This window comes from Pleurodeles waltl, chromosome 7 (assembly GCF_031143425.1).
Source record: "Pleurodeles waltl isolate 20211129_DDA chromosome 7, aPleWal1.hap1.20221129, whole genome shotgun sequence".
Lineage (NCBI taxonomy): Eukaryota > Metazoa > Chordata > Amphibia > Caudata > Salamandridae > Pleurodeles > Pleurodeles waltl.
In genome coordinates, this window is record NC_090446.1 from 1057223509 (window position 1) to 1057250592 (window position 27084).

The following is a 27084-nucleotide window of genomic DNA, read 5'->3' on the forward strand; positions in this document are numbered from 1 at the left end:
GGCCAGATGTTTACATCAGGTGCGGATCCTTGACCCAAATGTTTTCTGCACTATTTACAACAATATCTAGTCAAAACATATTCCAAAGAATATGTATCACTCTTTGTGCCTGTTGGGTCACCAGAAAGAATCACTCAACTCTGCTTCTGAACCCCAAAAGGCTCCCAGTGTCACAAGGAACACAAGAATACTGATGTAATCAGCCCATTCCAATAGATGATGAGAATTCATAATGATGCTGAAAGTGATGATACTGATGGTGGTTATGATTCCTGAGAAGACTGATCCAAGAAGTGTGAAGAGAAGACTCAACGAAGGAGTCTGAAGGGAAGACTCATAAGAAGACTGACCCTAGAAGCTTGAATGACTCATACTATGACTGACCGACCGTAGGAGTCTGTAGGTATCATCCTACTAGTTTTAAAGTATTACTCCTAAGAAGACCAACCTTAGGAGTATCTGAGAGGGAAATTAATGTGACAGAGGGAAAGAGAGAACTGAAGGGAAGCAGCCTGGTTCTCAGCACCTTTAACGATGTCACCCATCTACAACTTCACTATATTTACATGTACACTAATAGATCATGAGTTAATTGTTCCTTCTAGAAATTGACATACAGAGGCCAGAAGAGGTATCGAAGAAAGTTTGAAATATGTGTAAAGTATTACAAAAAGAATTTTAAAAATGTATGCAATTTTGAATTCTAATCAACTAACGTCCAACCTTTAATAATCAAGGATTGTACAGCAAATGTGATTCAGATTTGGGGTGCCATAGCTTAAGTAATAATACATGCATCAAAGGAACCTCAAACTAATACATATGCCCCTAACATAAAATAAATACGGGCTTGCCATTGAAAGTATTTTAATAGCTCTCAGTTGAGCCAGGATTAAGCTACAGGTCACCTTGACAGTGCACAAGATATACTGACGCAAACATCCAGGACATGCAGAAGATGAACACCCCTATTATGGAAGTAGGATGCCTGGCTGATCACTTCCAAAAATTAGGCCTTCTGGTATTATGGAGGAAAGGGAAGGCTTTGGGGGACATTGTCCTATTTGTGCATGAGATATTTCTGGGCCAGGAGGGACATTACATGCCACTGGTGATCTGATAAAGCTCCACCTTTTGAAGAGTGTTTGAAGGGGACAGATCACTGAGGCCTCTAGAGAAAGTGATACTCTAAGTTTGAGGATGCCCTGCTTAACAAGATAGGGGATCCTTGGTGGAAACATTTTGGACTTGATGTACCATGACATGTTTAAATGACGTAGTACAATTAAGTCGAACGCTGTGCCAATCTATTTCTTCACGTATACGCATTTACAGGATTAGTGCACTGCCGGTTTGGTTTGCCTTGAAATCAATAAAAGTAGCTTAAAAACAGATGAAGTTTGAGAAATATACCATTCCCTCCTTTTGCATACATGAACTACATGTCAACATTTGAGAACACCAAAAGAGATTATTCAAAAAACTCAAAAGAAATGATTTTTGCATTTTACTTTTATTAGCGTTAAGTGTGTTTTACGAGGGAGTAAGCTGAAATGTTTCTCTGCATGTATGGCCATTGCCACTGTAGGTTTTGCAGTTTGCATAGTTGAGAGAAGTCATGAGAATTTCCTTTCTAGCATTAAGGTGGGGAGCATTTCTGGCCTGCCCCTCTGCAATGATGTACATGAGCCCATGCCTGCATAGACTGATTTACCTGGAGCAACGTGGGTGCATCGGTATGTTTAACATCTGCTGTCACCGGTGGTGACCCTGCCAGACAACTGACTCAACCTCAGCTCACTGGGCTTTCAAAGGATCTGGTCGAAGACGAACACATCTGACGATTTTTCGAGAGGCCGATCTTTCTGTAGAAGTGAGAAATTTGTATCCACCATGTTTTGAAATACAGCAGCAGCATGATGCAACGTTTCTATTTAAAGTTAATTTATTTCACCTTCATAATTTCTTGCAGATTTCATTCCCAGTTCTTTGGAGAGACTCCCTGCTGACACCAGAGCTGACAGTTCCGCTTCGCACCTTATTTCCAAACCTTCCTGCAGCGGCCTGAACAGTTTGGCTTTTGCAATAGAAAGGGCGCAATATACATACACATTTGATTCAATTAACTGCAAATAATGCAGAGATTACTCTTTCATTTCACTCTTCTGCCAAAGCATGCCTATTTTTCAGAGGCTCTGTCCTGCTGTGAAAATGATAGCTTCCCGTAGAAAGCAGTGCTCCCCTGGATTTAGAACAGTGCGTGCATTTCCATATTATGGATAATTTCTTTATTACCTTTACAGTTGGCAGCAAGTAGCAACACTGCTCTGAGTGCCCCCGGTTCTTTGTTAATGCTTGTGGATGAGCAGGAGCCCAGCTGTCCCTCAATCCGATCGGGCTCCAGTCCAAAGTGAGTGGCAGGGCCCCGACGGAGAGACGCCATCGGACTCCCGGCGATGCAACTAACCTTCGGCCAATCAGATCACCCCAATGGCTGCCTAGCCGACAGCGACCCTGAGCGTCCATCTTTGAGGCAGCCTCTTGGTGGGGGGCAAACAATCTGAAGTGGCAACAAAATGGTGTTTTTTTCATTTCTAACAAATACATACATACTTAAAACAAACGTTCCCGTCGTTTACCCTGTTGTCCACTCTGCCCAGACCCACGGACTTGACTTCACGAGAAAGCAGGGTAGCGGAAGTGATATCAGGCTCTCTTTGACCACAGGTCACAGGACTGGCCCGTTGCCATGGACCGAGACCCTCAGCACTCTCTTATTTGCTGCAGCCGAAGGGTTAGGAGACTGGTGTAAAATACAGGAGCGTAAACAAGGTTTACTGAGCCCGGTTTACTTTCTATTCCTGATGCAGTCTTTACGACCCCTTACACAAAGATCTGCGCGTGCCAGGGACACTAAAGGGAACCACTGGGTAGCAGCTATCCATAATTTAATTCCGTGTCTAATCCAATAGTCCTTTCAGAGGCACGTGCCTTCCCGTACTATTCCCCACTTCTGCTAGGCCGATGTGCCTTTTTGGCGTGCTTTCAATTTTCTCTTGCAGGTTTGTGTGATTTTTCACTATGTGATCCTCTTTCCATGTAAAATCAGAGACTTTTTGTTTTAACAGAACAGGAGGCCTGCAGCGTTCAGTGAACACAAGACAGGCTCGGCGCTTTCAAGCCTGAGATCTATACTCTTTGTAGTCTGAGGTTGCTGAACTTAAAGTACATAAATGGAGCTACAAGAATAGCTATTCATAGGATGAGCCGGGTTTGTTCATTATTATTTTATTTCTGACAGTTTGAATGCAGAAATCCAAGCCAGAGGAGAATCAGTGGACCGAAGGCTGCTTTAGTCCCTGCAACACTAAAATAAAAACCTTCGATCAGTCGAAATAGACACCAGCTGAGTGTAAAGGACACAATACTTCGAGGCTTCCAGCTGTGTGTTGCAGGATTAGGCATAACTCTGCGTTGCAATAGTGTAAACTCTCATATGTCACTGGTATATAATCCTCTGTGTCAAGCTCTACTGCTCAGATTGACACTAGACGAGGATGGATCCACTTTCAATATGCAGTTAATAGTTAATCTGAAAATCGAGCCTGTAAACTAAGAATAATGCACCAGTTCTTTCTCAATATAACTTTGAAGCTTCAGCCAACATGTATTTCGCTCAGTCCATACAGCCTCAGAGCTTTCTCAAGGCTCCAAAGTTTAAAGTGCGGTCCTGAATATAAAATGTCATAATAAATTTCACATTGAAGCTTCCGGTACCAGAATTAGGCTAGAGTCTGTGCTTGGTAAGGAACATTCTTTAATTTTGGGACATGCTTTTCGAAGCATCTCCCTTCTGTCATTTCCTTCTTGCATTTAGTCATTAATGTTTGTCTTGTTTTACGCTATGATTAACATGAAATAAAATAACTGATTGTGAAGGCAAATTATATTGAAGTAAAACCAGCCCATCAGCTGCACGTTCATTCTAATCCACAGTGGTGTTATCAACCCTGTGTCCTACAACCCCCATGACCTCTTGGCTCCATGGCTAGGTGACCATACCACCCGTCCAGTCATGTCACAGGGGAGCTGGGGTAACTACTAATCTTCAAGAAGCCTTCTGTATGCTTGCCTCATCTGCTCCTGCTGCCTGGCCTGGTGTCCACTGCCGCCTGCACTGCAGACAAAGAGAAGGGCAATGAGCTCCCATGGTAATGAATGAGGAGCAAGGCCCATGACCTCCCGCCCTCCACTAAGAGGTTGGCTGAGCCAAGCCTTGTGATTTCTGAGGCTCTCAGGGTTAATGACTGTTAGTCAAAAGCAGAAGTGGATGGATTTCAATTTATCAGAGACCAAATGTTAATCAATGATTTAGGAATCCAACAATAGATTGGCTGTTGATTGTCATTATCAACCACAGGGCCTGACTGGGGGACGAAAAGCAGCTCTAGAAATAATCCTTACAGCAGCCCTGCTCACTTTGTCTCCCTGGGCAGGCTCTCTTTTTCCATCCATCAATTATTTTTCTCTCCTCTTTTTCCGATCTCTTTCTCTCTAGCTTCCCCCTCCCTCCAGCTCTTTCTCTCTCTAGAACAGTGATACTCAAAGTACGGCCCGGGAGCCACATGCAGCCCTTCTGGCCTTTACATGCGGCCCCCTGGGCAATATTGGCAGTAAGCTGCTGTTTACTCAACTCAGCACAAACATGAAAAATACATCAAATAAAAGGTTAGCCATCTATTTAATGGTTATTTTAAGATAAAGAAAGGAAGTAAATAGGGTGTCCTGCACCACTTAACTTTAGCAACACCTTGATTTTTTAAGACATCTTACGATTGGCTTCTAAAAATATGATAGTCTAATCAAAATTCAAAAAGTGTAGTTCATTAATATGAAGAATCGTTTAACTTAGTACTTCATACCAGTGCATTGAGAAGTATTTTTAAAGTGTATTAAGGAGTATTTTTTAAGTGATAGTTTTCAAACATCAATTTAGAAATATTATTGCTTCTCCCCACCCAGACAACAATGCAAATAATAAACTAAGAGGAAAGTTATTTATGTGCACCCTTTAGCTGGGCTGGGTTGCTATTACTCATGAACAACATTAAAGTTTAATAAATTAAACACTGGAGAAGGTTTTGTACAGCTCACATCCTGAAGTCATGTATTTATAGGTCCTCTTATATGTGATAATGAAGAAAAAGGATGGAAAGTGAAATAAATGAATTGCCTAGGATCATACAGTTTGGTCGAGTACCGAAGCCGGGATTGAGCCCAGATTTTCTGGTTTCACATTGTGCAATTCAGCCACTAGATGTGCATGCTTCACTCCCCAACACCCTTTTTTTCCCTCGCCCCGACCGCCACCCTGCTGACATCAGTGCGGCCCTTGGTCATACCACAGATTAAACTTTTTGGCCCCTGAGAAAATGTTTGTGAGTACCCATGCTCTAGAATCTTCTCCAGTGCTTGCTGCAATTAACCTCAGGAAACTGGAGAGAGTGACGGAGGTACCAGGAGCAGCCCTGGGCTTTTAAAACCAGCCTCTAAGGGCTCCAGCCCACCGGGGAAATGCCTGGTAGAATAAAAGGCCTGTCCGGCCCTGATCAACCACTTTGGGTTTTGAGCCCCCTTATTGTGGTCACAAACCCAAACACATGCAAAATGCCCTCTGCCCATTTTTGGAACAAGGTGACTAGAATGACCACAGAGTGTCAGCTCTGTGTTAACCCCTCATACCTATGTGTCTGGAGTACCCAGCTTTACCCCGCTTAATAGACAGCTTCAAAGAGTGTCTAATGAGGAGCATAGCAAACATCTGAGCCCAGCCCCAGTACTTCACACTCAGACAACCAGAGAACTCTTTCAGGAATGTTATTTAGCCTTAGATACACTGTTTGCATGATGTGGCTTAAAAAAACATGGATACGTGAAAAAATATGCATTTATTACCTTGAACGTAGTCCAGTATTTATAATATATTAGCAATGTAACTTGTTAATCAGCATTGTAATATTATTAAATTGTACACCGCAGAGTATATTATGAATATCTTGAAACTAAACAGAGAAATACAGGATGCATCATTTACTTATCTAGGACCCACAAGTCTACCCTTTTTTTAAAATCATTTTTACTGTTTACTATAAAAGGTAAATTAAAGATGGAGTCCCTAAATACTCATGTGCCTGTTACCAGAATTTACTTAAGAAATTACGTTTTAACTGCCTATTCCTGACCTGAGGCATAACTATCAATAGTGTAACAGGTGTAATGGCACCGAGGGCAGGGGCCTGAGGGGCCCTATACACCTTGATTTTGGGTGTATTTGAGTGTTTAACCTTGGTATGAGGGGCCCGGTTTTCTTGCTTGCACTAGAATGCTTGTCATCCTTACTACACAATTGTTTCTGTCCCATACTGTAGACTCTTGTGTATACTCTACTCATTAAGAATGTCTAAAAGAATTAGCACTGTATGAGAATTCACATTATGGAAGAGTACTGTGTTACTGAAGACTACGGTGTTACTATCTTGCACAACCAAAAACAAGCACTGGCAAAGCAAATTGGTTCCAGCCCTGAAACCTATTGAATTTGCCAAAGCATTTTGTTTCATGGTAGATGGCTGTTGTAAATGGCCATGCATTTATTTACATTTATGAATCCCATTCAGTGAAGGTCATTGTGGAAAAACTCACGTCTGGAGCGATCATCTTTGAATGGGATTGGAAAAATGGGGGAAAAAGACCCTAAAGATGCCTGCTGAGCTTCTGTGCGCATGTGGGAAACCATCTTGGAATGGTCAACAAGCTATTTTAAGATGGCCCTTTGCAGGTGGCCAAAACACAGTCAGGGGTTGGTAAGCAAGAGGGCACTCGGAGACAGGTGATAAAGAGGAGAGGGGTTAAATAAGAGATGAATGGGGGAAAAACACAGTGGTAAGGGGAAGAAAAGAGACAAGGGAGAATGAAATGCTCATGGTTGGGCCAAACACAAAAATAGGGAGGAAACCCATTGAATTAAAAGCGGTGAAGTGAGATAAACAACAAAGGCAGTGGTGTAACATAAAATGGCAGCCTCCCGCAGAATGTGGAGAGGAGCTCCTGAATCTAAAATTTCTTATAGGTATTCATTGGCCCCGGGTGGATAGGGCCCCTCTCGGGGGAAGGGAGGTCCTTAAAGAGCTGGGGGCTTCCCGGCACCGCAGGGGCCTGTTTTATGCCCCTGTCCAGAGGTAGGTTACTTCTGTGTTGGTAAGGGCATGGGCGACAGTGCAGCTACAAAGCAAGCTCATCAGTGCCTGGTAAATGCTTTGCAGTTGCAGTGGCTTCCACTCATGCTAGGTCGTCCCCCAGCACCATGTCTGTTCATTTCGGCCCCCACTTATTTTTCTCTTGTTATTGAGTTACCTGTCCCAGATGTTGTTATGTTTGTACTGTGCTTCTTCTTCCTACTAACAGAGAACTTCACCTGCTCAGCATATGCTTTGCCTTGGCGCCATGGGGGTTCACCATCAGCATAGAAGCTAAGGGGGTTCGTCACTTATACCTCTGCCTTAGCGAACAGTAATCCTGACACCCAGTTTAATATTGATAATATATGTATTTTATATAATACTGCTCTTTGAATACTTAAATAAAGGTTGTGGGTTTACCACCGCACCTTTTAGGGGATACCATTACCACAAGCAGTGTTGACATTCCGACTGACGCCTGTGTTTTTCCATTTAGTCCTTTTTTGAATCCCTGATGTGTTGTGCTACTCTATATACTTACTAGAGGCTCCATAGCCGTTTCGGGTGGATTTTAACTCTGGCTGGCTATCCTTATACCTTGCCCAAAGCCTGGCATGATCATAGTGTCCTGGCAGACCAGGACAGGCAGTAAGGAAGCACTGTCCCACTCTGTGCCACGTCACACACTTACATCTATGCCCCCTACCACAGCAAATACGATGTTCCCAGTAGAAGTGGAAATCCGCACCTACACTAGAAACAGCACACTACTGAAAGATGGTTCAGCTGTTTGAAGCCACTTGTCCACCCTTTCAAGGGGGGCTGACGTACCCCTACAGGTGGGGGCAGTCAGTAATTGCCTGCAACTGGGTGCCTGAGGGGGGTGGTACTTAGCACCCCTTTGTCCGCTTTAAGGGGCACCATTGGGGGTGCACTGCTTGTGCGCCAACTCACTATGGTGGACTGCCAGCATTGCCCCCACCATAGCGCCTTTGCTTCTGCGCCTACGCCTGCAACATAATGAGAGTTTGGAGGCAAAGTATTCCCTCATTTGTATGGGGTCACATCCCAGTGCAAAAATGCCACCTTTAGATGGGGCTGGTGCTAAATGTGTGCCAGAGCGATCCATATTACATAAAATACCACCCACGCATATGTAAAACCAAAATACCTCACAGGCACAAAGAGCAGGCACACACGCCAGTTGTGCCCCCAGGGCATTCTCTACAATATGACCCAATCAACTGCAGATGGACCCTCCTATCTGCCACTGTGTTTTGATACTTCTACAGTTGGGTCCTTCTGCAAGGCTGTATTCTTAAACCTTCCACTGTTGGATTTTCCTGGTAATCCATGTTTTCATCCCCTCCACTGCTGAATTTTCCTGGTAGCCCATTGGCTTGCCTGATATACCTTTCAGACACATCTTATGACCTATCATTCTTTAGATAATTACACCTATAATTCTCCTTCTGACTCTTCTCTCACTTTTTTATAAATGTACGGCCTCAGAACAGTCATGGACAGCAGAAATCATTATTTCCTAAATTACTTAATAAAGAGAGTGATATGCAAATCTTCTGGCTGTTTACCTTGACTATCTGACACCCTTCACAACTGGCTGAAAGAACGTCGGCCCGCATTTAGTTGGTCACGTGGCATGCCGTCCTCCAGGGTGGTGGGGGTCATAAACTCCGAAACCATGACAGACTTCTGCCCACAATATTTAAATATTCAGAGATCTCGGGTGGCCTGACTGAGATCTATGCCTTCAACGGAGACACTGTCATGGTAGGCTCCTCTGAAGGAACTAAAGCAGCAGCTTGGGATATGACGGCTGCTCAGCAAAGTTCTGTGTTTTACAAAAACAAACTTCCAAAACGGGAATGTTGTTATGACGGATGCCCTCCTAGAGTGTGGGGTCATTTTACTATTTTTCTGCTTGGGACTGCCAGGTTTACCCGTCGGTCCAGAACGGAAAAAAGAACATCAGATAGTCCACTCTAAATAGGGAGGATGGTGTTTTGTACTTACACCAGTGGCGCGAGGTCTGTCAGGCATCTGGTGCGTCTGAGTCCAAACTGAGCGGGTGGACTGGCCGTTTGGCAGATAGGGTACTCCACCACAACTGAGTACCCATCCACCAAACTCTAAAAGAAAAAAAAAAAACAATCCTCACACGCTAATTGCATTCGCCACGGAAGAACTTTCTGTCAGTAAGATCTAAAAATCAGAAGCAGAGCAGCTGCAGTAATGCCTTGAACTAATCAGGCTTAGAATATTTTCCACATAAGAGTCTCAATTCTCAACCTTCTTTTTTTAAAGAATGATATGATTACTTTTATGAATGAAGTGGGTATGCGAACCTCGGATGAATGTGCATGGCAAAATGTTAAGGCTTTGCTAATCAATATCCTGTGGTTGGAAGCAAAAAAAAAAAAACATTAAATTGCCATGCTTGTCTTCAGGCACGAAATAAATATGCTCCTATTGAGACCAGATGTCGGTGCAACGAACCCATTGCCTCTTGTGTAATATTAGTTGGGAAGCGACATCTATGGTCAGAAAATATATCCATCATAACCAACTGCATACTCTTGTGAGAGTAACCCTATAGTACTCCTGGGGAACAACAGTTCCCATATGATGTACTTTCCAGGAATCCTATATATTCTATATTGATTGTTAGAGTAAATTATTCAACCACGCCTAATGTCTAGAATAATCAGCAAGCTTGAAAACGTGGTTTAAAACGAAGATTAGCTGCCAAGCTAAAGGGAAAACGTAAAGGAAGAAAAACATCTTTTAAAAATATCATCTCGAAATTTAAACCAAAGTCAGCTAAGATGTAGTGTAGTAGCTCAGTTTTGCTCTGGAACAGCCTACCATAGACGTGGATGTTGTTGTTGCTATAACAACAAATGGTTTGAAACATTAGGGTCCCACTAAGGTTTCTGCACTGGCCACAAGAACTGAGGCCAAGAGCACTTCAACGGAAAAATGAACATTTTAAAATGCACTCTGCCTTATCTGTTTCAGATTCTCCTCTGTTAATGACTCTGTCAATCCGAGGCGCAGCAAATTTGCATACGCAGCCTGCAAGCTGTCACTGGGTCAACAGACCTGAACGATGTGCATACATTAATTCTAAAAGAAATAAGCAAGCGTGATTAACTCAATAATTACTAAAGTGTGGCAGTATACATACAAATACATATTATCTCAAGTAAGCATTTGGTAGGTTTGACCAGCCATGACCTGCGGGATGCTACCCATCTATTAAATTCAGACACAAAAATACGCACAGAAGAATCGAATAGTACGACTGAATTTAAGCAGAATAATGTCATCTAATTTCTCTGGCAAAGTCAATAATGTATCAGTTTTACAGCTCCTCAAAATGTGGTCAAAGACATGTAGAACATCACAGCTCAAAAAATATTTTGCAAGCTTCTGTATCTTAGTTCTTTTACAATTGCACAATGTCTTAAATTCAATGTATAGACGACTTGAGCTTTTCCCCAGTTAATAACGAACCTCAGCCGGTATGGTCACTTTGTTCAGAACTTTATGCTCGTATGATACTTCACAAATGCCATTTGCACACAATACATTGGCAATACGGAATGATACATCTCAAAGCGATAACAAGAATTTAAAAATTAATCTTCTAAATCAAACGAAATACTGAACATTTTAAAAACAACATTTGAGAAATGGAACAATATCAAAGGAGTGACCAGGAGCATACAAAAATAAACAGGGGGAAAGAAAAAGGGAAGAGAAGTGGAGAAAAGAGCATTCAAGGGTCTATCCTGTAGGAAAATAAAGGTGAAAAAGAAACCAAATATTACAAATATTTACATATCAACTGTTCAAAGGCACGGATTAAAACGTATCTGCTTTTTTAAAAAGATTTCACACACAATTGCAGCTGTTTTACATCCCATCAGCAACACAAGGGGGAGCACATTTTCAGATCTAAAACAAGCATTCGCAAAGCCAATAGGACTCGCCCATGCAGGAGCTATTGGCTTTGCCAGTGTGTGTTGGCCCTGTTGTAGGCCAGCGTGGCTGCTGTTCAGCATGGTTAAAAGTTAGTGGCGTGGAGGAGAGTGGCATGGAGTGTCGTAGAGCTGAGCAGAGTGTTGCAGAGTGTGTCTTGTATAGGAGTGGCATAGTGTGGAGTTGCGTAGAGTGGCATACACTGGAGTGGCACAGAGTAGAGTGGACTGGTGTAGAGTGCATTGACGTAGAGTGTTGCAGAGTATAAAGGCATTGAGTGCAGTGGTATTGATTCCGCTGTGTGCAATGCAGAGCTGTAGAGTGGAGTGGTGCAGAGTGGAGTGGCACAGTGGAGCAGCGCAGATTAGTGCAGTGGCATAGAGCAGAGTGGTGTAAAGTAGAGTGGCATAGAGAAGAGCGGCGTAGAGTGGTGTAGCGTTAAGTTGAATGATGCAGAGGGCAGTGGCGTAGAGTCGAGTGGCATAGCGTGCAGTGGCATAGAGTGGTGCTGAGTACAGCAGCAAAGAGTAGTGCAGTTTAGAGTACAGTGCCGTACACTGCAGTGGCATATAGTGGAGTAGTGTACAGAGGAGTAGTGCAGAGTAGAATGGCGTAGAGTTCAGTGGCAGAAAGTACAGTATTGCAGAGTAAAGTTAGAGTGCAGTGAAGAAGAGTAGAGTGGTGTAGAGTACAGTGATGCAGAGTAGAGTGCAGTGACAGAGTGCAGTTGTGGAGAGTGCTTTGGCACAGAGTGCAGTGGTAAAGAGTAGAGTGGTGTAGAGTGCAGTGGCATAGAGTGGAGTGGTACAGAGAGGAGTAGAGTGATGTAGACTATAATGGCATAGACTAGATTGCTTCAGAGTAGAGTGAAGTGGCTTGGAGATGCGTAGTGCAGTGTAGGCATAGAGTACTGACATAAAGTGGTGTAGAGTAAAGTGGCATAGAGTGAAGTAGTGCAGAGTAGATTAGAGTGGCTTACAGAGGATTGGCGTGGAGTGAAGGGGCATAGAGTTGAATGTTAGTGTAAAGTGCATTGGTGTAGTATATTGGCTTAGAGTGGAGCGGTGCAGAGTAGATTGCTGTGGCCTAGACTAGACTGGTGTAGAGTGCATTGGCATGGAGTAGAGTGGCACATGGCAGAGCAGAGAGGCATAGCGTTAGGTGGCATAGAGTGCAGTAGCGGGAAGTGGTGCAGTGGCATCGAGTGGTGTAAAGTGGAGTGTTGCAGAGTACAGTGCAGTGGTGTGGAGTGGTGCAGAGTAGAGTGGAGTGCTGTAGAGCGGAGTATGGATGGTATGGTAGCGCACATCCTATACAAACAACACATTTTTAATTGAAATTACCATTACATGTGTACAGACATAGTTTTACTAATAAAACTATACACTGCACAAACAAAAATGTGTGGAAATTGCATCACTTAGCTTACTAATCTATTTTGATCATATTAAAGTATTTGTTTCCAACACACTTCAGAAATAACAAAATGTGTGCTTTGTTTGTGTTCCCAATTCTAATATATTCTGAAATACTTACACAGTTCATTCAAATGTTGTTGTGTGCTAGCAAAAACCTATTTCCTACCCACAGTATCCAACAAGACTGTCACATAAATCCTCTCACTTTGAAGTCAAGGAAAGAAAAGCAAACAAGTGCCCATGGAAGACCTCCATCTTTGAATGCAAAGCAAATGTGAGAAGATAAGAACAAGATTTAAAGGCCTATTTACAGGAAGGGAGATCATGGAAGAATATCGCAAGCACATTTAAACAACAGGAGGGGCAAACTGAACCTGGAGAGTTTAATGCAAATAAAGCCAGCAAATAGAAAGCCAGAAAATGTGAGTTACAAACCACAAAGCCAATGGAAACCAACGGGTGGAATGCATTCCAAGGTCAACTTTCCGAAAGTCCCCAAGATGTCTTTAGCAAATGTTGTGGCCACTTCAATGGAAAATGTGCTGTTTGTAAATGACAGTGTACTATCACACCACACATTAGTAAGGTATTTGTGACTATATTCTAAAATGCAAAACTGGCTACATATCACACGTTTACCACTTTCTTCTGAATAGATGTAAACGTAAAACTTCACGCTTGTATAGCGTTAGGTGCTGTACGCATACTGCTGTGCAACCCCTTTTGGCTTTTCCTTGTGAGGCACCCACTCCTGGGCAACCCCCAGCGTGAAGCCAGGCATCCAAGCGCAGTCAGGGCAGTTGTGGAGATTAAGCAAGCTATTGCCCAGAGTTACAGAGTGGGACCCATTAATTAGATTAGGCACCAAGGCGAGAATTATCTGGTCCAAGAGAATTGAGCCCAAGACCCGCTGAGGCGGGAATTGAAACCTGGTCCCGGGCCAGAAGTCTGCATCAGGGTCTGCCGCTCTAACCATTGTGCCACACTTCTCCACGTGGCTCATTTGTTGTAATATTTATTTGTTAAATGCATCTTTTTTTCCCAATCTCCATGACTCCAGTGATGTAAAATGTATGGCAACAGGGCCACTCTAAAAAAAAATCTAGAACCCCTGGCCTGGAACTGCATTCAAGGCTGGGTCTCAGTGCAATCAGGGCTGTCCCAGCAGCAAAGCTGTTGTGAAGTTTCTTTAGAACAGCCAGAGACTGGGGAGACAGGCAGTGCTTTCTGAAGATGCTTGGGACTGCCATGCAGTTAAAGTGTCTTCTCTGGTTTGCTTGCATACACTGGGTGACCTGGTTTCACCGAATATTTGCTCATCACCAAAAAAAGTGTCCTGATTTGTTCTGATCCTAATAAAATCCTTGTTTACATCACACTTCAGAACTATGAAAATGTGGTTAATTTGTGCTCTCCTGACTGCTAATATATTTTTAATTATTTGTACAATTCATGTGCAGGTCTTTAGGTTTTGCGTTAGCAAAAAACTGACGTCCTAAAGCCTTTCTATTTACACTCCATGTACCCCAGCAACACTATCAAATATTTTGCTTTCTAAATTCCTCTAGCTCAGTGAAAGAAAATTAAACACAAATCTCCCTGTTAAAAGCATAAGCAGCAATTTATCATAATACACAGCCTGACATTTGACATCAGTCCTTAAAGGTACAAATGTGGCACGAAAAAAACAATTAAAAAGAATGTTTATTTCTCATTCCCCCGTCTGAACTGCACCATGGTTATTGTGGGAGTACTGCTGCAGCTAACACACCCCTACACCTAGCGCCTGTGTTCCAGGCAGAGGATTGCTGTTGAAAAAAGCAAACAAGGATGTTTCGCTCTACTCTGCTGTTGGCTCTGAGTATTCTCTCTATATACTGAAGTTTTTGTGCTTCGATTTCCTAGCACTGGGGTCATAGGAATTGCCTGGGATGATGGGAAATGAAGAAATGGAAATGAGGATTACTACTTCTCAATTGAGACGTCCCTGTTTGTTACTAAGGGCCCTATTTTGAGTTTGGGGGACAGGAAAGCCTGTCCAACAAACTCCTGACACAGTGGCTGCCTCCTAGGAAGCGACCTCCCTGCCTGAGTTATTAAGAGTTTCCTGCTAAGTCAGTGGGTGAAAACCCGAGTTTTCGCTCGCTGGACTAGCGGGAAACAGGCTACAGCATTGTCTCTGGCTCATAATCGAGCCGGCGGCAATGCAGTAGCCTGGAGGGTGCACCAGCACCCTCGCACTTTTCACTGTCTGCAAAGCAGACAGTAAACACTGCGACAGTGCTGGCCGGGGGGCCCCTGAACTGCCCATGCCAAGTGCATTGGCAGTGCAGGGCCCCTCCATGTGCCGCCTGTACCTGTTTTCCACGAGCCTTTTCATGGTGGTGCTACTGCCATGAAACCGCCTGAAGTCTTTGTGCTGGGGTACAAAACTGTCCCATTAATTTGGCACATGCAGGTGACTATAGAGGGACTGGTCTATGACCTCGGTGAGTCAAAAATTCTACGATCCTCGGGTTGTCTGTGGTATTAATGCCCTCTGCTTCTCAATAGCCACATGGCTCACATCTCATCTTACCACATATAATTCGAAATACACACCAATGTTATTCAACTCCACATCTTACTAGGTTAATGACTTAAGTCTGCACAACAGCATCACAGCATAAACATATCACCTTCAGATTATACAGAGTTCCCTTCGACTCAATGGTTTGAAGGCCAAAATTCTCATAATTGGGGGTTATTCAACAGGCAGTTTACCATGTGAATGGCTGCTGGACTAGGTCCTGCTCTAACCACATTTCATGCAGTAAAATATTTTGTGGGGTTATTTGACAACAACCTCTTACTTGTACACCCAATTCAGCAGATGTGAAAACACCAACTACAATTAATGGTTATGAGCATGGGCGGCTCCTTCGTAATGATGAAGGAGCTTCACCCCCTTGGCTAAGCCAGAAGCTGAAAGATAAAATGATATTTCATTATTGTTTATCTTTCGGCTGTTGGCTCAGCCAGTAGCATGTGAAGGGAGGGGTGGCCTGGGCCACGGGAGGTGGGAGGAGGCGAGAGTCTCGGCACCGGCCAAACACACATGTGCACGGTTTCTCCAACCCGGCTGTGTTGAACAACCGGGCTGGAGAAACTACATAGACACCATGGTTGTGTCTGCCCAGCAGTCCTAACCACTCCCACCAATCCTGATGCTGCTATCATGCTAGGTTTAGCATGAAAGCAGTGCCAAGATTGCTGGGGAGCCTGTGCTGATGTCCCAGCGAATGCTGGGACACCACATCGAGGGACGAGGAGCAATGCGGCAGGAGGTGGCGACAAGGGCAAAAGGCACGTTTTGAGTTGTTTTTTTAAATGTTTATCCCCAGTTCCTCCCCCTGCCTGCCCCTTCCCTTGAGATTTGCGGGGGCCGTAGCTGGTTATGAGATCCTGTCTCATTTCCAATTAAAATATATATATATTAGACTAGCTACAGTGCAATCTAGCTAACTTTAACAACTAGAGTAATGTGAATTTACACCGACTCCTTTTAAAAATAAAACTCAAAAGTGCAGAGAATGCAATACAAAGCAGCCAGGCTATGCATGAACTTGAAATAATTTGCTACAAACTATCTCTGAAGTTAAAGAGCTCTACTAGCTTCGACAGGCACAAAGGAGAAGTTTTAAATACTATGTTTAATCTTCAAAGTGTGCAGAATTCTGGGCCCAAAATGTTTACACCACCAGAGCTCAACTTCAAAACTCACTGCCCATAAACAACCAACAAAATCTGACAGCCTTGAAAAGAAATCTAACAAGCATTTGCAATGCAATATGTCTCAAATGTGCTTGTGTTAGAGCTACTGGCATTGTAAATTCACAACTAGACTTTTCTGGTCACTTAAATTGGTCAACCCTGCTTTATAATTTGGTCTTTTCATGCCATAGAATTCCAGTGGCCCTGCATATAACTAAAGCACTTCCATTACCTTCTTCCTCTATCAGCAGCAAACAAATGAAAATGTTGCCATTTTGCAACCTAATTTAACTCTACCATGCTAATTCTAATAGAATATCACTTTCACCATTCCACCATCAGAGTTGCTGGCTGGCTAACACAATTCCCCCCAAAAAATAAACAAGACAGCCAAAGAGGAGAAATAAACTAAAAGTGTCACCCAAACATATCAAGAGTGTTCAAACTGTCATAGTGTAATAAGGATGTTGAGTTGGATTAAATCATTCTCATAATTGTAATAAGGATAGATTATTAAAACAGATACAATTATCATATAAACCTTTATCAGAAATAAACTTTTGGCATTAGACTGCAATGCCCAAAACAGCCACTAGAGGGCACCATAACAAAGATATAATTTGTAAGAAATATGGTCATGTAACCATATTGTTAGCCCCTAGAGGCCACAACCCCATGAAAAAAACAGGAGAAAGTAATACAGTGTAACCATATACTTTGCCCGTAGAGGGCGTTTTTAGGGCTAGAGGCCTACTGCAGTGATATTACAAACAAGGATTTAAAACAAAACTTGTCCTAGCTGTAAAACAAAAGTCCTAGCCATGAGAAAGCTTAAAAGACACTGAATGGTGTGTGGGGTTATTATTTTGGGGTCCCCACTAACTTAGTGGGGGACCCAGAGATGATGTAGACAGATGTAGACAGAAAAATCATTTTGAAGGTGGTCCCATTGTCCTAGGAGAACCACAGGCTGAGTTATGAGCAAAAATGTTTTATAAAAGTAATGCCCTGCCTGCGAATATTATAGTGTGTTGACTGTAATGCTCAGAAGACATCACAATAAAAATAGCATTTGGAAGAAACATGGTCATGTAACCATATTGTCAGCTCTTAGAGAACATAACCACAAGAAAAAAAGAATGGGAGAAGGTAAAGCATGTGTAACTATATATGTAGCCCCTAGAAGGCATACTGCATTACACATTTTCAAGGCTAGAAGGCCTTTTGTAATGGTTAGAGACAAAAGACAGTGGCTGTGTACAAAGTCTGCACCTCCTATACATAGGTATATTGTGACATAGCAAACAAAATCAATGCATTAGTATCTAGTAACATCAAGGGTGCCCAAACTGGTAAGCATCCAGCCACTGAGGATGCAGTAGTATCACTTGAAAAATCAAATGCTATTTGAAAGTTCCATATTATTGTACCATGGCACACCATAAAGGTCTGATTCTTCTTGTTGTGCCAATAAGAATTCCAATTCAATCTAGGTATATTATAGCGTTTTATTCATCCAAGTGTTCCACATGGTAACATCCAACACGAATCCAGAGATACAACAGCCACCATAAATCCAGAGGTACAACAGCCAACACGTGTTTCGTCAACTTGACTTCCTCAAGGCACAAAGGTAAGTAGAATTTCAAATCGCCAAATATTTGTTAATGGGTTTCTAAGCACCAAAAAATCCTAATGGCTACGATATTTATTGTACTGACACCTTTATAAGGTTTGACAGGCTTATCATGGTCGTGTCAGTTGCCTAATATATCAGATTCAACATACATGGTCTTGTTTACTACACTGTTAGGATTTTTCGGTGCTTAGAAATCCATTAACAAATATTTGGCGATTTGAGTTCACGTTGTTGTGGCTGTTCACGCTGTAAGTGCCATGACCGCCATGCAGCACGAAGGGGAGAGACAAAAGAAAAAATGTGTTTGCCCACGCTGAAGTATATCGGCAATCGTGCAAAAATCCATGTATCAGGGGAAGTCTGAAAGGCGTGACAAAAGCAGCCTCAATGTGGGACAAAAGTAAAGCATTTACCAATGACTTCAAGTGATTTTTGACAGACAAGCACAGGAACAAATTTAAGTGATTGGCATGGGATCTACGTGGTTAAAAGCCCACAATACTTACAACGGGTCAAAGTGATTGTGCGCTCGACCTAAAAACTACCCTCTTCAGAGAGGTTTTCTCCTCCTTTCCCTATATGACCAAAACCGTCTCTCCCACCTACAAGAGCCAGGACCCACAAATACTATCAACCCACCACTGAAGCTGGACTTTGAGAAGACATGAATGTCCACTTTTCTGGGTCGACACACAGCTACCTACCATCTGAGAAAGGACTGAACTTCTGAGTTCACGAAAGTTACAAAGGGTTGTTAGGTGACTAGTGAGGTGAGCACTATACAAGAAAATTACATTATTAAATTATATAAGTGAAAAGGGGATTTTCTGCACACTATATGAAAGAAAAGAGTTCCTCTGAGTAGGACCTAAAGAGAGGATGGGGACTATTGCATGGGATGGTCATGAGTGTGGCATTTAAAGTTCAAGAGGGAGATGCTGATGATGGAGTCCTGTGAATGCATGTTCTCTAATAATGGATGTCTAGTGCATGAGCACCACAAGCGGGAGTCTTTTCTGCACTAGCCCTGGGAAGGGGTTCCTTTGGACTCACCTGCGGGAGGGATGCAGAAAAAGCGTTCAACTGACAAGACAGAGGAGATACCCCTCGCCCCCCCGCAAGTGGGTAATGTCATGTGCATCATGCATGTCCTCGAGGGATCTTAAAACATTTATCTGATACTCAAACGTGTTCCCTCTTTAGAATGGTTTACCATACAATAAGTAGGACTTATTTACAAGAGTGCCAATAGGTTCACGCACGGACCACTACCCACACAGCAGCAGGGGCCGTGCAGAAACGCTGGATGTGCTGTGCCTTATAATCCAGAGGAACGTGGGTTAACATCAAACCGTCATTACCAGTTCTGCGTGAGGCGCTGTGACTGCACTTCATTCCAGGAACAACAGCCAAGCATGTCTCTCCTAAGGGACGCTAATGAGACTTGGCAGGAGGAGGCCTGCTGACTGTGAGGTGATTAACCCACCCCATACCACCTCGGGCTCTCGCCAACCTGGTTATTTTTGTAGGGACCGTGACACTGCGCCACGCGCTGCCAGCCGGTCTAGAGCTGTGGAAGCACGCTGCAGCTCATTGGCCAGGAGGGACCCGATCTCGCGGCCCCAGAAGCCACCGCGAGCTATCCAACGTTCTCTTCCCGGTTCACGTCCAATACTAGCCACTGACGGCGGCAAGAACAGAAGGTGAAGATGACGACATAAGATTTCCCTTGCGGATCCCCCCTTAAGAAGATTATGGGGGCAAAGGATTATTTCTTAGGTAATCCTGTAAAAATGCCTGAATGTTTTTTTTATCTTTCATCCGTTGAGCGCATAAAACAAACAGTAACGTTTATCGTTTTACGAGTTCTTCTCTTTGAAAAAAATGTATTTCAAAGATTAATGAAGAAACACAATGCAAGGCCCCTATTATATTATTAAATTAAATTGCGTATGTATTTATGAATTGATATCCAGAGATTTCCACAGCATCATAATGAATCGGGCATTTTGAGACAGTGCAAGGATAGAGAAATACCAAAACCAATGTCAAACTCAGAGAATGCAAAGAGTAATACAAAACAAGTCCCATATTTGAGGCTCAGCACCACGGGTTGGTTGATTATTGTCGGCCTGTTTCCCACCTTTCATGGGAGGACCAGAGGGTTGCCTTTTCAAAAATTATATCCTGGTCCTACCATATTACAATGTTATAAATCTTAATGTTTTTAACTCCAGTACATCCTACTGAGCGTCGTGCTTTGCGTTTCAAATGATCAGCTTTTGAAGCATTCAAATTGTATGTTACATTGTAGATTTCTAATGTGGCAAACAACAGTAGCGTTGGAGGACTGATGGGTTCAGTAACAGAATCAAACTTTCAAGTGGAGGTACTAGAAGGAGCCCAGCGCTGGTCACTTCAGACAGTGAATGAAGGAGATACACAGCAAACCGCAGGAAGAAGGCTTAAGAGACTGTGGCTCTCGGGAGGGGGATGGAGCATTAAATACGGATTCATACTGTCGGGGTCATGACACTGTACTTCTGCTTTTCACGCATTCTACAGGCTTCCAGCATTCTGTAAAGAGCGCCTCGCATGAGGGGGAGGGGCGCAGCATTAGGACAAGGGACCACCATGGCCCGTGCCCCTCATGGCTCTTGCGAAGTGCCGACCCATTTGGAACTTCCTGTCACCTTCCATTGCAAGATGCGTTTGGGGCAACAGGAAGTGAAGAGTCGCGTCCTGTCTGAGTCTCTTTCCATCGCCGCTGCAATGGCCAGGGGTAAATATGGTCCCTTGCCCCTGGGCTTCGCCTTTTAGAGCAGAGCACTGCGGCAGCAGGGTTGTAGAGGACAGACAGGAGAACTAAGCGGTGTCGTGGACTACCGAATTTCTCGTGAGATTCCCTCTAATTCAGTGGCAACATCTGTGCGGTCGGCTCACCCTCCCAGAGTGAACCTCTTTCTGGAGCGAGCCTGGTTTGTGCCTGCCGCTACCTGGGTCCTTAGCACCCCCTCTCCATCCCATCCCAGCATCCGTGGTGTGCCCCAACAGAGCCGTTCCGCTTAGTCCGGCCCAATTTTCACCAGTCAGTGCACCAGCTTGCCTTGTTGTTTTTAAAGAGCAATTGGTTCACCTTTTCTTGCAGTGACCAATGCAGCCGCCTTTGTTTCATCACATCGACAATTTCTTTAACCTCTCACCAGAGTTTTTTGTTTTTTAATTGCACCTGCCGTCAGCCATAATTGCGGGCGCTGCTCCCTCTCCCGCACCCAAAGCTTTAGCAGCTGACATCGATAGCTTGGCTGTTGACGGAGTGTCTGGGGCACTTAAAATACTCTTCCAAACAAGTAGGAGGTATTCGCTGCTCCCACTGCCAGGAGGTATGTCATTCAGCTTGGCAGAGCCAGCAGAAACACGAGGCATATAAATTTCCCTAATTTCATAGTCTATTTGTGTGCCATGAGTGCCTTGGGTGGCAGACTTAACAATTAGTTGCCCTCCTCTACTTTCTTAACCTAAGGCCTTACAGCAGTTTTTCTTACCCTTGCCCTGCCCCGCTTTCCTGGCCCCTATGTGTCAGATAAGCACAGACAGGTGTTTACAGTGTGCCCCTCTCTGGAGTGATTACAAGCCTCGCGAGGCCAGGCACGTGGACCAGGCATTTGGGGTAAGTGTTAAGAAGGGGTTTGTGGTTTTGTGCATGTTTGTTGTTGAGGTATCTCCTGTTTTTTAGTGCGTTACCTGCTATTTGGAGCGCCTAGTGCAGTGGTTCCCAACCTGTGGCCTGGGGACCCCTGGGGGTCCGCAAAGCCTTCTCAGGGGGTCCGCGAGAGCCTAGAAAATGAAAAAATATTAACAAATATTGACAAATTAGGTCCCCAGCTTCCAGTAATGACTCAGGTGGGGGGTCCCTGGATTCCCATGATGATTCAGTGGGGGTCCCTGGGTTCCATTAATGTTAAAGTGGGGGTCCACAGAAATCAAAAGGTTGGGAACCACTGGCTTAGTGTATTTAGTCTGCATTATCTTGTGGTACCTATTTCAATTTTAGGGCAACTACTTTCTTTCCCATTAGGTGTTCACTGTTATGGCTCTAAGGGAGGCTGGATTGGGAAGAGAAAAGGGAGGGAATCCTGATTACCCAGTTGCTTAAACTGGTCCTTGCCAAACTAGGCAGTAACGGGGGTTCAGAAGTTTCTGGATCAGAGTCCGAGCGGGATGAGGGAAAGGCAGTGGTGGATTGTCCACAGCGTTCCCATATTCCTCCCCCTAAGGTAGCTTTCCCACCACTGAAATACTGGGTTAAGAAACAGGTGCCAACTCCCTCTAAAGCGTTTGTTGAGGGGCTACCACCCCCAGCAGTAGTTGTACCCAATGTTCATGTGGTACCCTCTGGTGTAGTTGTGGGCCAACACAGAACCCAAATTCAGCAGCCTGATAACCCTTTACACTTGCAGGCAGTGGTTGCCCCTACATGCCAGTTTCATCTGGGTCTATGCTGCTCTGGCAGATATTAGGCAGGTCCTCCAAGCCCTTTCCTCAGCCCCTAAAGGGTCTCTTAGCAAGCAGCCTCCAAACTCTGTAGCACGTTCCTCTTTATTGCACAATCTCTGTCTGCCACTCTGCTCTTCACCACGCCGCTTCCTCTGGAGTAGCTAATGCCCCAGTTTTAGGTTGCCAACAACGGTCCAGATTACCAAGCTCTTCCCATGGCTGAACTTGTATCCCAGCAAAGTGGCTGCAAAGTTGTTGTATTTGGGGTTTTCCACTGGTTTCAGGATTCCAGCACTCTGAGTAGCTCCCATACCTCACTGTAACAATTTGATTTCTGTCTGCCTGCATCAGGCTGCAGTATCTGAGACAATAATGAGGGAAGGCTCCTTTAGTAGAATAGCCAAGCCCTTTTCCTATCCACCTTTTAAGAACTTTGTCGTTCTCCTTTAGGTGTGGTATTAAAAAAGGGACCAGGGCAGTTTAGGCTGATATATGATCTCTCAGCTCCCAAAGTCCCTTCAGTTAATGAGACTACTGACACACATTAATGCTCGGTCAGCTATTCATCTGTGGATCAGGCATTGTTGATGCTGTGTGACCTCGGTCCGGGGGCCTTGGTAGCTAAAACAGACATTGAGCCTTACTTCTCCCAGTCCATCCTGACGTCTACCACCTCTTAGAATTACATTTTGCGGACTCATACTAGTTTGACAAGTTCATGCCTTCAGGATGTGTAGTGTCATACACATACGTTGAACACTTCAGCTTGCTACTACAGTGGATATTCATGGCACACACTTGTCACTGGGAGGTGATTCATTACTTTGATGATTTCCTAGTTTTGGAGCCGCCAGATTCGGGGTTGTGCTCTTGGGTGCTGAACGCACTGACTGCCCTCTTTGAGGACCTAGGGGTGCCCATTGCGCCGGAGAAGACAGCAGGACCCTTGACATGCCTCACGTTCCTTGGTATTGACATAGATACTGTAGTGGTGCATGCAGCCTTCTCTCTGAAAAGGTACACGCTTTTTGACAGTCAATTGATGCTGTGCTGGCCTTGAAGAAGGTGACTCTTCACCAGCATCAAGTGCTGGTTGGCCAGTTGAACTTTGCCTTGCAGATTATTCCCATGGCACACCCCTTTTCAAGATCAACTGCATGGGCAATGATCGGCCTCACACAGAAACACCACTGCATGCAACTGCCAGACGAGGTGAAGGAAGACTTAAAAATATGGCATGGTTTGCAATAATTGCAACAATTTAATGGCTCTGTCATCTGGCCTGTGTGTCCCATATCTAATCATACTCTTGGCCTGTTCACTGACGCAGCGGGCAGCATAGAGTTCTGTGCCATGCTGAGTACAGAATGGTGTAGGGGCAACTGGCCTACGGCCTGGCATGACAGCGGAATTACTAAGAATGTAACATTTTTGGAGCTGTTCCCAATCATTGTGGCAGTGACCATATGGGCCATTTTTTTCCAGGATAGAAGTGTTGTCTTTTAGTCCAACAACAGGGCAGTAGTTGAAGCCATTAACCCCCTGGTTGCCCAATATTAGTTGGTCTCGGCCACGGTTCCCGTGTGCTCTGGACGAGACCAGCTAATCCAGCTCCCGGCCCACCCACACCCCCCATCAGGGAAGGAAGGGGGAAACGTGGAAGAAATGTGATTTTTTTAAGCTAAATTTGAGGTTTGCTGAGGATTCTGGGTAAAAAAACACTGGGGGATCCACGCAAGTCACACCTGCCTGGACTCCCTCTGGTGTCTAGATTTCAGAAATGTTTGGGTCTGGTAGGTTTCCCTAGATGGCTGCTGAGCCCAGGACCAAAAACACAGGTGCCCCCCTCCGCAAAAACAGGTAGTTTTGTATTTGATCATTTTGATGTGTCCACACTGTTTTGGGGGCATTTCCTGTCACGGGCACTAGGCCTACCCACACAAGTGAGGTACCATTTTCATCGGGAGACCTGGGGGAATGCTGGGTAGAAGAAAGTTTGTGGCTCCTCTCAGATTCCAGAACTTTGCAGCACCAAAATGTGAGGAAAACTTGTTTTTTTTTTGGTCATATTTTGAGGTTTGCTAAGGATTCTGGGTAACAGAACCTGGTGAGAGCACCACAAGTACCCACATCTTGGGTTCCCCTAGGTGTCTAGTTTTCAGAAATGCCCAGGTTCGCTAGGTTTTCCTAAGTGGCCGATGAGCTAGAAGCCAAAATCCACAGCTAGACACTTCGCAAAAAACAGGTCAGTCTTTGGGAAAATGTGTTGTGTCCACATTGTGTTTTGGGGCATTCCCTGTCATGGGCACTAGGCCTACCCACACAAGGGAAGTACCATTTGTATCGAGAGACTTGGGGGAAATGTTGGGTGGAAGGAAATTTGTGTCTCCTCTCAGATTCCATAACTTCCTGTCACTGAAATGTGAGGAAAATGTGTTTTTTTGCCAAAATTTGAGGTTTGCAAAGGATTCTGGGTAACAGAACCTGGTGAGAACCTCACAAGTCACCACATCCTGGATTCCCTTAGGTGTCTAGTTTAAAAAAAATGCACAGGTTCGGTAGGTTTCCCTAGGTGCCGACTGAGCTAGAGGCCAAAATCCACAGCTAGGCACTTTCCAAAAAACTGGTCAAATGTTTATGTAAAAAAGTGATGTGTCCATGTAGCGTTTCCTGTTGCCAGCACTAGGCCTACCCACACAAGTGAGATTTTTATCTGGAGACTTAGGGTAACACAGAATAGAAGAACAAGTGTTATTGCTCCTTATCTTTCTCTACATTTTTTTTCTCCAAATGTAAGACAGTGTGTAAAAAAGAAGTCTATTTGAGAAATGCCCTGTAATTCACATGCTAGTATGGGGACCCCGGAATTCAGAGATGTGCAAATAACCACTGCTTCTCAACACCTTATCCTGTGCCCATTTTGGAAATATAAAGGTTTCCTCAATATCTATTCTTCACTCTTTATATTTCACCAAGTCAATTGCTGTATACCCAGTATACAATGAAAGCCCATTGCAAGGTGCAGCTCCTTTACTGCCTCTGGGTATCTAGAGTTCTTGAATAATCTACAAGCCATATATATCCCCACAACCAGAAGAGTCCAGCAGATGTAACAGTATATTGCTTTAAAAAATCTGACATCGCAGGAAAAAGTTACAGAGTAAAACGTGGAGAAAAATGGCTGGTTTTGTACCTCAATTTCAATTTTTTATTTCAGCTGTTATGTTCTGTAGAAAGACCTTGTAGGATCTACACAAATGACCCCTTTCTGAATTCAAAATATTGTCTACTTTTTAGAAATGTTTAGCTGTCCAGGATCCTGCATTGGTTTCTTACTCATTTCTGTCACTAACTGGAAGGAGGCTACAGGCACAAAAAATAGTAAAAATGGGGTATGTCCCAGTAAAATGCCAAAATTGTGTTGAAAAATCTGGTGTTCTGATTCAAGTCTGCCTGTTCCTGCCTGAAAGCTGAGAAGACGGTGATTTTAGCACCGCAAACCATTTGTTGGTGCCATTTTCAGGGAAAAAACACAAGCCTTCTTCTGCAGCCCTTTTTCCATTTAAAAAAAAATGTTTGCTGTAGTTTGGCTAATTTCTTATCTCCTCCAGGGGAACCCACAAACTCTGGGTACCTCTAGAATCCCTAGGATGTTGGGAAAAAAGGACGCAAATTTGTAGTGACCCCTGCATTGTTCATCCGTGCCAGCGGAGGCTGCCTATCACACTACCATTTTGTTGGGGTCTTGTCTTCCACCCTCAACCAGCAGGGTCAGCCTGAACAGTTACTCCTCACTCTCCTTTAGAATAGGTGCAGCCACAGTTGCAGCAGGAGCAGACCTGTCTCCAGAGGAAGCTAAAGGAATTGGGCGGCGAGTTTTGCAAGCGCTATATTCGCCTTGACTTGCACTGAAAGAGAGTTGCATTGATTTCTCCTCATATATTTCATACTTGTTCTTTCCTCTTTTAGTAGAATGCCTTCAAAGGTTATGTGGGTCGTTGGCCATTCCTTCATCTGGCGGGTGGCGCACAGGTTGTAACTGCTCTGAAAGTCCAAGCCTGAGGCTTTGAGGGATGTTTTCTTCTGGTGATGCAGGATTGAGGGTCTCCGGATTTATCAACACCAGTGGCTGATAGAGAAGACCAGGGGTCACGGGGGACTCCAGTTCCCGACCCGACTGTTGTACACCTTGATGGTAATGACTTAGTAAGAATGGGCCTCAAAGGCCTTAAGGAAGCTATTTTGAGGGAGTTTGCACAAAAAAGACAAAGCTTGTCCCGGCAGTGCCATTGCCTGGTCCCATATAATTCCACGCCATAACTGGAGTAAGGATATCAGGTCCAGGATGATAAATGTCTCTGTTAGACAGATTAAAGCAAGAGATGTCCAAGCTTTGTCCAGGCCCAGGCAAACTCTAGAACATCCCCATAAACTGCAGAAGGGTGAGCATATGTTTCACAAGGACAGCATGCACCTCTCTGATGCAGGCACGGATTTGTTCTTTGAGCACATTTGGGCGTTCGCCCAGTGGTTG

At 44.1% G+C, this 27084-nt stretch overlaps 1 protein-coding gene across 7 annotated transcripts in view; it reads right to left on the reverse strand.

Annotated features, from left to right (window-relative positions):
- RHBDL3 (rhomboid like 3) overlaps positions 1-27084 on the reverse strand; it is a 541614-nt gene that overhangs the window by 342143 nt on the left and 172387 nt on the right. Inside the window, exon 3 of one of the 7 annotated variants that reach the window (XM_069199954.1) lies at positions 9273-9388. The exons of the other annotated variants lie outside the window; for them this stretch is intronic. Within the exon in view, the coding sequence (XP_069056055.1) occupies positions 9273-9299 (27 nt within the window). The 5' untranslated portion in view covers positions 9300-9388. The remainder of the gene's footprint in view (positions 1-9272; positions 9389-27084) is intronic. 7 annotated transcript variants of the gene reach the window in all.